This window comes from Phocoena phocoena, chromosome 20 (genome assembly GCF_963924675.1).
Source record: "Phocoena phocoena chromosome 20, mPhoPho1.1, whole genome shotgun sequence".
NCBI classification, from domain to species: Eukaryota; Metazoa; Chordata; class Mammalia; order Artiodactyla; family Phocoenidae; genus Phocoena; species Phocoena phocoena.
In genome coordinates, this window is record NC_089238.1 from 52,926,160 (window position 1) to 52,939,131 (window position 12,972).

At 47.1% G+C, this 12,972-nt stretch overlaps 1 protein-coding gene across 1 annotated transcript in view; it reads left to right on the plus strand.

Annotated features, from left to right (window-relative positions):
- Positions 1–12,972, plus strand: part of PLCG2 (phospholipase C gamma 2) — a 138,772-nt gene that overhangs the window by 66,991 nt on the left and 58,809 nt on the right. The window contains exons 6-7 of the mRNA XM_065898555.1: positions 303–386; positions 12,532–12,575. Of these exons, the coding sequence (XP_065754627.1) occupies positions 303–386; positions 12,532–12,575 (128 nt within the window). The remainder of the gene's footprint in view (positions 1–302; positions 387–12,531; positions 12,576–12,972) is intronic.

Consider the following 12,972-nt stretch of genomic DNA (forward strand, 5'->3'; position numbering starts at 1 on the left):
GTCTAGATTTGAAAGTGTCTTCTGCCCCCAAAAGGAGGAGTTCTGCATTATGGCTCTTGGAATTCTGGCTCAGATCCTTCCCTTCTGGAGAGTCAAGGGAAGGATCTTACCAGGGATCCCTGGTGGGTATGTTCTCCAGGCAGATAAATTAGGAAACTTGTGGACAGTTGGGTTCAGAGGAATGCAAGTTTGATTTTAACCAGTGTTGTAGCAGAGCCATGGTATTTCTGTGAACAGGGAAGAGGCATTCTTGTGGTGGACAAGAAAGATCGTGTGGTCACTTTTTTTTTATATATTTACAGGAAATAGGAGCACACAAAGATGAACTCAGCTTTGAACAGTTCCATCTCTTCTATAAAAAACTTATGTTTGAACAGCAGAAATTGGTAAGACGATTCTTTTTTCCCCATTTCCTTTTTGAAGGTTTTGATAGTCTTAGTTTACCTTACTTTTAAAAATTGAAGCATAGCTGCTGTACAATATTATATGAGTTACAGGTATGCAATATAGTGTTTCACAATTTTTAAAGGTTATCCTCCATTTGTAGTTATTATAGAGTATGGGTTATAGCCCCTGTGTTGTACAGTGTATGCTTGTAGCTTATTTTATATGTAATAGTTTGTACCTCTTAATCCCCTACCCCTATACTGCCCCTCCTCCCTTCCCTCTCCCTACTGGTAACCACTAATTTGTTCTCTGTATCTGTGAGTCTGTTTCTTTTTTTGTTATATTCACTAGTTTGTTGTATGTTTTAGATTCCACGTGTAAGTGATATCACATAGTATTTGTCTTTCTCTGTGTGACTTACTTTACTTAGCAGGATACCCTCCAAGTCCATCCGTGTTGTTGCCAATGGCAAATATTTCATTCTTGTTTATGGCTGAGTAGTATTCCACCGTGTGTGTGTGTGTGTGTGTGTGTGTCTATATATCTGTATATCTATCACATCTCCTTTATCAGTTCATCTGCTGGTGGACACTTAGGTTGCTTCTATATCTTGACAATTATTAAACATGCTGCTGTGAACATTGGGGTGCATGTATCTTTTCGAATTAGTGCTTTTCTTTCTTTCAGATATATACCCAGGGGTGGACGTGCTGGGTCATATGGTAACTCTGTTTTTAGTTTTCTGAGAAATCTCCATACTGTTTTCCACAGTGGCTGCATCAGTTTATATTCCCATCAACAGTGTAGGAGGGTTTCCTTTTCTCCACACCCTCCCCAGCGTTTGTTATTTGTGTTCTTTTTGATGATGGCCACTCTGACGAGTCTGAGGTGGTATCTCATTGTGGTTTGGATTTACATTTCCCTGATGATTAGTGATGTTGAGCATCTTTTCTTGTGCCTGTCGGCCATCTGCATGGGTAAGATGATTCTTGAGCAAATGATCGAATGATGTTTTTGTTTCCCCTGTGTTTCAAAGTCCGGCATGTTCCTAAGAGACCCATGAGAAGTGTTCTGTCTCCCTTCTAGTCAAGGAAATATCAAGTGGGAATGGCAGTGACATCATATTTTCATCTGTTAGACTGGCAAAAGTTTTAAATGTTATAGAGCTATGGGGACAGGGTGGGGAAATGGTGCTCTCATACCTTCGCGGTGGGAACATGAGTGGCCGTCAGTCTGACTGGAATTTAGTCTGAGCCTATTAAAGTAAAAAAAGTTCTACTAACTCTATCATCTTGTTCTGGAAGGAAATTTACCAAATTATTAATAGTAACTTGTCTCTGGGTTGAGGGATTTTTGTGTGTTGTTCTTTTTATACTTTTATTCCTTGTTAATGAGAATGTTTTTCAATTAAGATAATATGCTATTGGGACTTCCCTGGTGGCACAGTGGTTAAGAACCCGCCTGCCAATGCCTGGGACACAGGTTCGAGCCCTGGTCCAGGAAGATCCCACATGCCACGGAGCAGCTAAGCCCGTGCGCCACAACTACTGAGCCTGTGTTCTGGAGCCCGCGAGCCACAACTACCGAGCCCACATGCCACAAGTACTGAAGCTCGCGCACCTAGAGCCTGTGCTTCGCAACAAGAGAAGCCACCACGGTGAGAAGCCTGCGCACCGCGACGAAGACTAGCCCCTGCTCGCCGCAACTAGAGTTGCGTGGGCAGCAGTGAAGACCCGACGCAGCCAAAAATAAATTTAAATAAATAAATTTATTTTAAAAAAGATAATATGCTATTTTAAAATTAAATTAAGATGTGCATACATTTTGACCTGACAGTGGCATTTTGGGGCCTCTGTTTTAGAGAAATGAAAGCACTGAGACCTAAGAGTGTATCACTAGATTGTTTATTGCAGCCTTACTTATGCTGGCAAAATACTTGGGAGCCATCTGAATGCCTCTCAGTAGAGCAAAAGCTGGGTAAGTTATGGTCCATCCATACTGTGCGGCACTGTGCAACTGATTAAGAAGCCTGAGTCCGTTGTGTTTCTGTCCATCTGGAGGGATGTTCACGGTATTTTGTGAGGAAAACCAGCTGCAGATTCATGCGAGGAGCTAGGTCTGATTTTTTGGTAACAGGACTCCTCCTATATATGTTTGTGAGTGTTTTTATGAACAAGGAGAAGGTATGGAAGAGTATACACACCCCACGTTTAATGTTTTTTTTTAATAGATTACTGTGGTTTAAATTTATTTATTTAATTTATTTATTTTTGGCTGCGTTGGGTCTTCGTTGCTGCGTGTGGGCTTTCTCTAGTTGTGGCGAGAGGGGCCTGCTCTTCGTTGCGGTGCGCAGGCTTCTCATTGCTGTGGCTTCTCTTGCTGCGGAGCATGCGTTCTAGGCACGCAGGCTTGGTAGTTGTGGCAGGTGGGCCCTAGAGCGCAGGCTCAGTAGTTGTGGCTCGTGGGCTCTAGAGCACAGGCTCAGTAGTTGTGCACGGGTTTAGTGACTCCGCGGCATGTGGGATCTTCCCGGACCAGAGCTCGAACCCGTGTCCCCTGCATTGGCAGGCGGATTCTTAACCACTGCGCCACCAGGGAAGTCCCTCATATTTAATGTTGATTTTGTGTATGTCCTGGAGGGATTTGGAAAGATGCTCAAGAGAGATAATTAAATTTGTCTTTGCACCACTCCGTTTTCAACTTGTTCCAAGAAGCACATTACTTTTGCAATTAAAAAAAAAAATTTCCCATAAAGCATAAGGCTTAAAAAGGGAGGCATTCAGTTCAGTGCAGGGAGTGGCATGCCTGGTGGGTAGTTGCTGCTGTTACTGTTGGAAAAGGGCTTTGCAGGGGGCCGAGGTGGGTCCAGAGCAGAGCCGCGAGGGAGCAGAGAGTGGGTAGGACTTGCAGCAAGGCGGATCTGCTTTCTTCGGCTGTGTGATCTTGGGCCAGCCACTGACCACTCCCAGCCTCGGTCTTCTCATCTGTGCAATTGGGGCTATGATTCCGGCCCCACCGGGCTCTGGGGAGGACTGACGAGGGACTGGAGCTCAAGAGTGCAGGCATTTTAAAGGGATGAGTGTGAAAGACAGTTATCAGTTGCCTTCTCCCTGCAGGCTGGCCGCAGGGTGAGGCCTCTTGATAGGTGACCACTGGCCTTGGGACTTCGGATGTATCTGAGGTAGAGAAATGGGAGGAGCATTTCTTGTCTGCGTACATGGGGGAAAAATACATTATTTCATAGAGTAAAAGATTCAGTTGCAGTATGTTCACTTTTTCACACAAGTGATAATTAGTTCTTGGTTTGCCAAATAGAGTAGAAAGGTCGTAGGCTTTGGAGGTTGAAAGACCTGTGTTCCAGCCCCAGCTTGACCTCTACCTGACCAAGTGATTTTGGGGAAAGCCATCTTTCCCCCCGTCACTCAGCCCCCTCTGTAAAATGAAGGTATTAAATCAGGTCATTGGCTATACAGCTTTAAAGCTATCTAACCCTGCTCCCCTTTTTTGTACGAAACCTTAATTAAGAAAACTGCTGCGTAAAAGCTGATCAGAACACTTTTTATGTTAAAATCTGTACCTTTCATTCATAATTCTTGAGAGCAATGAAAATGTTGTGATGACAGTATATAAATGAAATCCAGAACAATGACAATTGCTGTCTTAGGCAGTTGACCAGAACTGAGAAAAACTTGATTCGCTCAAGATAAGTAGTTGCAAAAAACAGGTTTTATAATCATTTGTCTGGAAGTTTCAAGATACTGTCTTATCAGGCAGAGAGCAGACGAAGCTTGGGAATAAGGTTCCCAGAAAAGCTGTTGCATCTGCCAATACAGGTTACCCACCACTGATGGTCTCCACCGTGATAAAATTCCACATAAGAGCACCTTTCATTGTGGTTCTTTCTAAAGCTCATGTATGTGTGTTTGAGAGGGAGAAGGAAGGGAAAGAAATTTGAGTCAGATTTCTGCAGAATCCCTGAGTCCTCTGGGGGTACCCTAGATGGCCCAGTTTTGGGGAAAAACATCTGTACGTACCAGAGGTTACCCTGGTGGCCAGCATGCCACATTCAGCCAGCATTCGGTTGTACTTGGCCTAATGGTTTAAATGTTTTTTAAATGAATTGCCTACATTCAAAACTTGGGAGATTTCTTATTAAGATCCAGATTTTTCACTTCTCTTGGGGAAAAAAAAAAAAAATCGAGATCTGGCTGTATTTGGCAACCTCTGAGCCGAGGGAAGCATGCTTTCTCTGGTTTGCCCCAGCCCTTCCCCCAACCCCCCATCCAGCTCTCTCTGCTAATTTGTGTCACCTACCCAGTCCCTAAGACCTTCTGGGTCAACAGCCTCTCCATCACTGGAGGGTATAACTGTCCAGTCTGGCCACTGCATATTTTAATTCAGTGACTTGGAATTTGAATAACAAAGCCCCAGGCTCTATAGATAGTTACCAGCCAACTTGAGAAGCCTCAGTGCTTTTGTGTAGGTAAATGCTTCTCCCTTGTCAGCATATCATTTACTTACTGAGCTCCTCACTGGGAAGCTCAGGGCAGAGAAAAGCATTACCTCTGTGCTGTTAGGGGCGCAGCTGGCTTTCTTGGGCTCCTTGGGGAGACAGGGCCATTCGTGGTGATTGATGATGCCCAGACCTAAGTCCAGGGAGTGGGGTCCTGCTTATCAGTAGCTACAGGTTTCCAACTTGAAGTGGCCAATCCCTCCTTGTGTCTAACCACCCGCTTATGTTGCTGCTGTGAAGCCTCAAAGCTTCCAAAAGTTTGGCAGCAGCAGGAAGATAAATTTAATTCCATGTGTGTCCCCCTGGGCGGGGGGATATACCTCTAACTAGGCTGTCATAACAGTATTGTGAATAAAGATCAGAGCTAACATTTCCTAAGTGTGAACTCTGTGCTGGGCGCTGTGCTATATGTCTTACGTACATTGAATTCTCCTGGCAACCCTGTGGGAGGGGTACTGCTATTATCCTCATTTTGGGGATGAACTTGCTGACACTCGGGTAACTTGCCGGAGGTCGTGAGGTTAGTAAAGCTGCAGAGCTAGAATTTGAGTTCTCCTGTGCTCAGCTTCACTGCCCACCCGCTGGTACTTCTTTTGAAGTTTTTAAACTTTGGTATTAAGGGAAATGTCAAACAGAGACAAGCAGAGATAATAGTATAACAAACCCCCAAGCACCTGGCAGCCCGTTTTCAGCAATGGTCAACTCATGGTCATCTTATTTCATCTATGCCCTTACCCACCTCCCTCTCCTCAGATGGTTTTGAAGCAAACCTAAGACCTTGTGTTTTTTCTTCCTTAAATATTTGAATCTAATACCCAGCTTCATCACTGCTACTTTGCTGCCTCTCCAGCAAACCTGTGAAGTCCCCTCCTTGGTTACTGGAGGCTGGGGGTCTGGCATTTACCTGATTATGAGTGAAGATGGTTGACTGATACCACTCTTGGTCTTGGCCCAGGACTGGAGTTTCAACCCCATGGGATGAGGTGGTTGGGTTACTGTTGATTCATCTGTTTTTACCCCCTGCCGTTTCACAGGCTCTATTCTTGCTGCCCTCTAGTAGATTCGTTTGGAAATGCGTTAGCGTTCTGTATTACTTACGTATTGCTTACGTATTATGTGTATGAGTTCTGTATTGCTGGCATGTACGTAACAGTATTACCACGATGCACGTTTGTACTCTCAGTTTCTGGGGCTCAGGCATCCAGGTGTGCCTTAGGCTGGATTCTCTGCTTTGGGGTTTCACAAAAAGCTGCATTTAAGATTTCCACTGAGGCTGTGGTCTCATCTGAGGCTCAGATGGGAAAAGATCAGCTTCCATGCTCATGTGGTGGTAGCAGCATTCGGTTCCTTGCAGTTGTAGGACTGAGGGCTCCAGCTTCTTGTTGGCTGCCCGCAGCTCCTAGTGGCTGCCCACGGCTTCTCCATGTATGGGGCTCCCTACGTGGCTGTTTGTTTCCTCAAAGCCAGCAAGACAGGTTCTCCAAGCATATAAAAACATCATCATGTAATCATATGCACATAATTGTGTACCTCCATTACCTTTGCAAGTTACAGGGATAAGGCAAGGGTTTGCATACCAGGAGGTGGAAATCCTGGGGCCGTCTGTCCACCATGGGTTCCCACGAACCCAAGTCTGAGTCACTCTCCAGCAGCTCACAAATAATCAGTAATCGGCTCACAAATTATGTCCAGTGCAGTTGAAAGAACCAATGCCTTCCCAGCCTTGCAAGGTGCCAGGGAACATAAACACACACAGCTCTCTGCCATCCCATTACTATCCCACTGGCGTCTGAATATAGGTGATTTCTGTTGCTTGTTTGCCTGTTAAAGTAGAAAACAACTCTGCTATAATTTAAGGTGGCACTGACTTCCCTTTAGCATTGCTTTTGGCTAGGAGCAGTGTTAAATTTCCTGACCGTCATGGGGCGACGGTGGCTATCCTAGATGGTTGTTGTGAAGATTAAAAGAACTGGTAGGAAAAAAAACAACTGGAAGGTCTCAGTCAGCCAGCACCGGGTCTGGCGTGCAAAGCTGCCCTCAGAGCGTGGTATCTGCTGTCACGGTCAGCCTGTCTTCACGAGGCAGGACCCCCCTGGGAGGAGGTGAGGGCAGCCGGCCTCTGGTGCACTTGCTCTCTGTCCTGTTTCTAAAAGACCATCTTGGACACGGAAGCAACCTAAATGTCCATCAACAGAGGAACGGATGAAGAAGATGTGGTCCATATATACAATGGACTATTACTCAGCCATGAAAAAAGAATGGCATAATGCCATTTGTAGCAACGTGGATGGACCTAGAGACTATCATAGTGAAGTAAGTCAGAAAGAGAAAGACAAATATCATACGATATCACTTACATGTGGAATCTAAAATATGGCACAACTGAAGTTACGTGTGAAACAGAAACAGACCCACAGGCGTAGAGAACAAACTCGTGGTTGCCAAGGGAGAGGGGAGGGGGAGTGGGGGAGGGATGGATTGGGAGTTTGGGATCAGTAGATGCAAACTATTATATAGAGAATGCACAGGCAACGAGGTCCTACTGTATAGCACAGGGAACTATATTCAGTATCCTGTAATAAACCATAATGGAAAAGAATATATAGATATCTATATAGATATATGTATATAACTGAATCACTTTGCTGTACGGCAGAAATCAACACAGCCTTGTAATCTTCAGTAAAATAAATGTAAACAAAAAGACCACCTTGGTCACCATCAGTGGATTTCCCCGCGTGTCCTTTGATCTCTCATGTGCTGAAGCAGGAGACTAGGCAGCCCTCGACAGGAAGTTTGTTTCTGATATCTGGATACATTTTACTACCAGCAAAGTAATGCATATTCAGTCCATAAAAGTTGAAAGTGCATCATACAATAAAAAGGAAGTTAAAATACCTGCAAGCCTACCCATGATTATACCTATGGTTATACATTCAATGAGAGGTTCGATGTCTCCTCTTCCAGATTTTCTATGGGTGCGAGCGTGTGGGAAGAGAGCAACTAACATTCTGTCGTATGTTGGTGGAGAAGTCTAGGGAGTAGCACAGGCTATCCTAATCAGTGGTCAGGGGAGAGAAGGGTCCCCAGTGCCGAAGTTAGCAGTGAATCGGGTTAGCTTTCCTATCACTGCGGTCTGTCCCCATGGCCGCTTCACATGACCTGCAAAGCACAGAGACCGTGTAGAGCAAGTTACAGCCCCAGAGGATGTGGTCACCCACAACGATGTGGGAAGATGCGGTTCCCTGACCTTAGGTGGACCTCTGGGCCGTCATTTCTGTCCCCTCCCTTTGGCGTAGCCCCTTCCCTTGTCTGGCTGGTAACTGCCTCTTCTCCTGAGGACCAAAAGTCATAGGTTACTTTTCCCTGTAGCCTTTTTTTTTTTTTAATTATTTATTTTTATGTTTGGCTGCGTTGGGTCTTTGTTGCGGTGCGCGGGCTTCTCATTGCAGTGGCTTCTCTTATTGTGGAGCACGGCGCGCGGGCTTCAGTAGCTGTGGCTCACGGGCTTAGTTGCTCCGCGGCATGGGGGATCTTCCCGGGCCAGGGCCGGAATCCGTGTCCCCTGCATTGGCAGGCGGACTCCTAACCACTGCGCCACCAGGGAAGCCCTCCCTGTAGCCTTTTAACTTAACTTAATTTTAATTTAATTTAGTTTCCCTGTAGCCTTTTACTTTTCCCCAGAGAAATTAATTTATCATTTTAGTCATCCATTCAGTAAACGGGTGACTCAAGAAGGCACAGTGGTCAACTAAACAGACGTCACCCTGACCTTATTGAGCCTTTATTGGGGTCGCAGGGCGTCAGAGGTGTTGCCCAGAGTCACAGAGGGCTGAATGTCCTGGCTTGGTTGGATTTGGCCATGTAACCGTACACGGCAGTGTGAAGATAAGTTAATTGCTGCCTCCCCTGTGTGCTCATAGTATCTAGAGCGTTCTGCCCTCGTTGCTAGGATGTTGTCATTTATATTATGTGCCTTTGCACATACTGTGTGGGGCAGCGGCGATGGACCAGGGTGGACCTGGGTTGAAACTCTGGCCCCTTGACGTTCTAGGTATATAACCTTGGAACAATTACTTGTGCTCCCTGAGCCTGTTTCTTGCTTCTGAAACAGGGTTTATTTTACTGCTTTCCTAATAGGATCAGCACAAGGAGTAACTGAGGTCGGGGCTGCCCTGCATCAGCTCGCAAACGTGCCGTGTCCGTTTCCCAGGGCGGCCGTAACAAAGGACCCACAACTGAGTGGCTTAAAAGAGCCAGAACTTCATTCTCTCACAGTTCTAGGGGTTAAGTCTGAAGCCAGGTGTGGGCAGAGCCACACCCCTTCTGATGGCTCTAGGGGACCATCTGTTCCTCGCCTCTCTGCAGCCTCTGCCGTTTGCTGGCGATCCTGGGTGCTCCTTACCTTGTAGACCCACCTCTCCAGCCTCTGCCTCCATCATCCCATGGGCACCGTCTCTCTGTGTGTCTGTCTGCAAATCTCCCTCTTTGTAAGGACTCCATTCATTGGATTTAGGGCCACTCTAATCTAGCATGACCTCAGCTTAACTTGATGGCATCTTCAAAGACCCTGTTTCCAAATGAGGCTGCATTCACAGGTGGTGTTAGGACTTGGACGTGTCTTTTGGGGGACGCAGTTCTACCCATAGCACATGCTGCACATTCTTCCATCTTTAGAACATCCTCCTGACACACCTCCCCCTTCCGGCTGCCGCCCCATTTCTCTGACCCTGTAGAGTGACCTATTCCAAGAGTGCCATCTACACCAGCATCTGCGCTTGCTTCCCTCCCTCCACCTCTGGAGCCCATTCCAGTCGTGTTTCCATGCCTCCTACCCCACAGCAGTTCACCTTGTCACATCACCACTGACCTCCGCCTTGACAAGTACAGTGGTCCACCCTCCGGTCTTTGTTTTGTTTGCTCCGTGGCATGTGACCCGCGTGGCAGTTGGCCACTCTCTCCTTGATGTCGCTTGGCTTTTGGGTGCTGTGCTGTCTTCCTTCTTCTCGTACGTCGCCCCCTGCTGGCTCTCAGCGTCCTTGGCTGGGTCTTCAGTTTCTTGGCGTCTGATGGTTGGCGTGACCCAGGTGAGGCCGGTGCTTAGCCGGCAAGTGCTGATAGCAGTTGTTAAGCTAGTTGCTGCCGGAGGGGGCTAGTGACTCCCCTCTGCCCCACCAACCCGCTGGTCCCCCAGAGTCTTGAGTGGACCCCACGGGGGAGCATCCAGTGCCCGTCAGCTCCTCAGCCAGCCCCCTGCTCACACGCACTGGCGTGTCCTCAAGCGTCTGTGGCCAGAGATGGTGAGGGACAGCTTTCCCTGCAGTTATGCTGACACCCAGGCGGAGAAACGCCCAGTACCCGCTGGACCCCCAGACTGGCCTCCCAGCTGCTTTCAGGAAAAGACCCACCATGCTATTGCTGTTTTTTTGTACATCCCTACCCAAAACTCAGTCCACGGAACTCTTGTCTTCTCTGTTTACTCTTGGTGTGATCCTATCTGGTCCCCCGGCTTCAGATAGCATCTTTATGCTGATTACTCCCAGAAACACATGTCTCCGGCCCCCATGTCTCCCCTGAATGCCAGACTCCCCTGACTGCCACCTTGCCTCGCATCTCACGCTAGAGTGTCCAGAAGAGGCGGCGTGATACTCAGCACCGACCCCCATCTCCACTGCTGTGAACCCATACCTGGCCGCCCCATTGGGACAGCCCAGGAATCGTCTTGATTCCTCTCTCCCACTTCCCATGACCCCTGCCCCCCAGTGCATTCTGCCCATATCCTAACATATCCTCAGGCAGCTTGGCCTTTGAATTCGGAGAGAACTGGGTTTGCTTCCATGTGTGCTACCTGAGTGGTGAGCCCTGGGCTGGTCATATTTGCCTCTTCGATTTTAGTGCGTTCTCTGCCCTGCTCTGTACCCCGAGGGGCTGATTCTTACAAAGAAGTTCCCAGGCACTTCTGCCTCCAGGGGGTTCAGCAAATGGGGTGACAGGAGATTGCAGGCAGAGGGGTAGGGAAGCTGAGGTGTTGCTCCCCGTCTTCCCTGGCTGTGGAGCATCTCCACAGTAGAGGCACCTCCTCCTTCATCCCAGCTCCTCATGTAGCTGAAATGGGGTACAGCTTTTTCTGTACATCATCGCAAGGCAAGGAAGGGGCTGGTTTTAAGTAAGGACCGCATGGAGTGGACAGTTGAAGGGGGATCACGGATGGCCTTTCTCCAGATGGAGGGAAACCAGTTTCGGGATTTGGGTTTGGAAAGGATCCGGCCTCAAGCACCAGATTGACCCAGTGATCTAAGGGCCAAATGACTCCAGATAACAAACAGCTGGCCCTGCCTAAAATCCCTTTTCTTTTAAAAATCAATAGCCATGCCGTAAATGACACATAAATGAAAGGAAGTACTTCTAAGTCATTCTAAAAGAGTGACTCCTAATCATTTTTGGTGACCTACTTCTTTGAGATGCTCATTAAAGCTATGGATCATCTTTCCAGAAAAATAAAAAACAAAAACATATTTGCACAGACTTATGCAGATCCCCTGATTCTTCCCAGGGGCCTGTGGTTAGCTTTTCTAGAACGTAGAGTTTCCACGTCGTCCTGGAGTGCAAGCAGTTTGGCAGGAGGACTCGGGCAATCTAGAGCAGGAGTTGTTTTATATCGTTAGCATTTGTAACCCGCCAGGGGCTACATTTCCATTTGTGCCCTGAATTACTCAAATGCTTATCCAATCGCAGTCTCATTGGAGATGATTTCAGTGATGCTACCTAGCCAGAAATAGACGCAGTATGGGTGTGCCTGTGTGTGGCGTGTGTGTGCATGTGGAAAATGCCTGGCCAGTGAGTGGAGGGACCCCAGGCCTTCCTGGTGGAGGAGCTCGCCATCCTTCCATCCGTGGTGGGGAGATCAGTAGGCCATGAAGTGTAGGACCAGAGCTGTCCAATATTTGTTTCTTTCTCTTGAATTCAAGGATTAGAAATGAGCTCATTGAAATATTAAGGATTGGAAATGTACCAGTGAGGGTGCAGAAAAGGGTGTGCATTCTCCGGTGGGCCTGCGGGTCAGGACAGCTGTTTTGAAAGCAATTTGGTGAATCTGCCGAAGTACACACCCCGTGTCCAGGCGCTTTCCTGCCCAGGAAACTACCCAGTGGAAATGCTGGCACAAGTGGACAAAGATATATATGTATGAACGTTCTTTGTAGGACTGGATATAATAGCAGAAAATTGAAGGACAGACAGGTTATGGAATACACTGTGGGTTTTGAAAGTAGTGAGGTAGGGCGATTTGAGGTTGCTGAATAATACGTAAAGCTTGAAACAACAGCAAAAAGTTGGGAGACATAGATGTAATATAATATGATAAGATAGAATTAAATGAATATCCATAAAGCGAACTCGAGACGGAGACCTGCCAAATTATCGAATGATTGCTTTCCAGAAAAAAGACTTCGCAAGGGGTGAGGAAGACTTCCACCTTTTGTGTAAGGATGTAAATATTTGAACATTTGCAAGTCACATAAATGACAATGATAAGTTTTTAACAACAGAAACATCTGTTTATTTGCATTAAGTGGCTCGACTTGTCTAACGTTCTTGTTTCATGGGTGTGTTCCTTCTGTTTTCTATTTTAGATTCTTGACGAATTCAAAAAGGATTCCTCCGTGTTCATCTTGGGGTGAGGCACCTCTGGGGGGTTGTTGTTCTGGGTAGTTGTGCCGGGCGTCGGTGCCCTTGTGGGTCCTCCCAGCCTTGCCATCGGAACTCCAGGAGGTCACCTCTCTGGCAGGCACTGGTGGGGTCCCCCTGTCGGGGAACTGGCCATCCCAAGCCTGTGCCACGAATAAACATGCACAACAACAGGGCCTGTGGAATGTTGGGAGGGTGACCCAGAAGGTTCTGTAGAGAAGCCTGCTTGCTTCAGGACCTCCTTTCCCAGAGGTGAGTTGGGGAAATTCCTGGCTAAGCAGAGTGAACTGAATTCAGATGAGTTGAAGCATATCAAGTGCTTCCTGTGGTGCATGGCAGGGCTTGTAAATAGTGATAATGATATTATTATTAAAACCTAAGTGCTG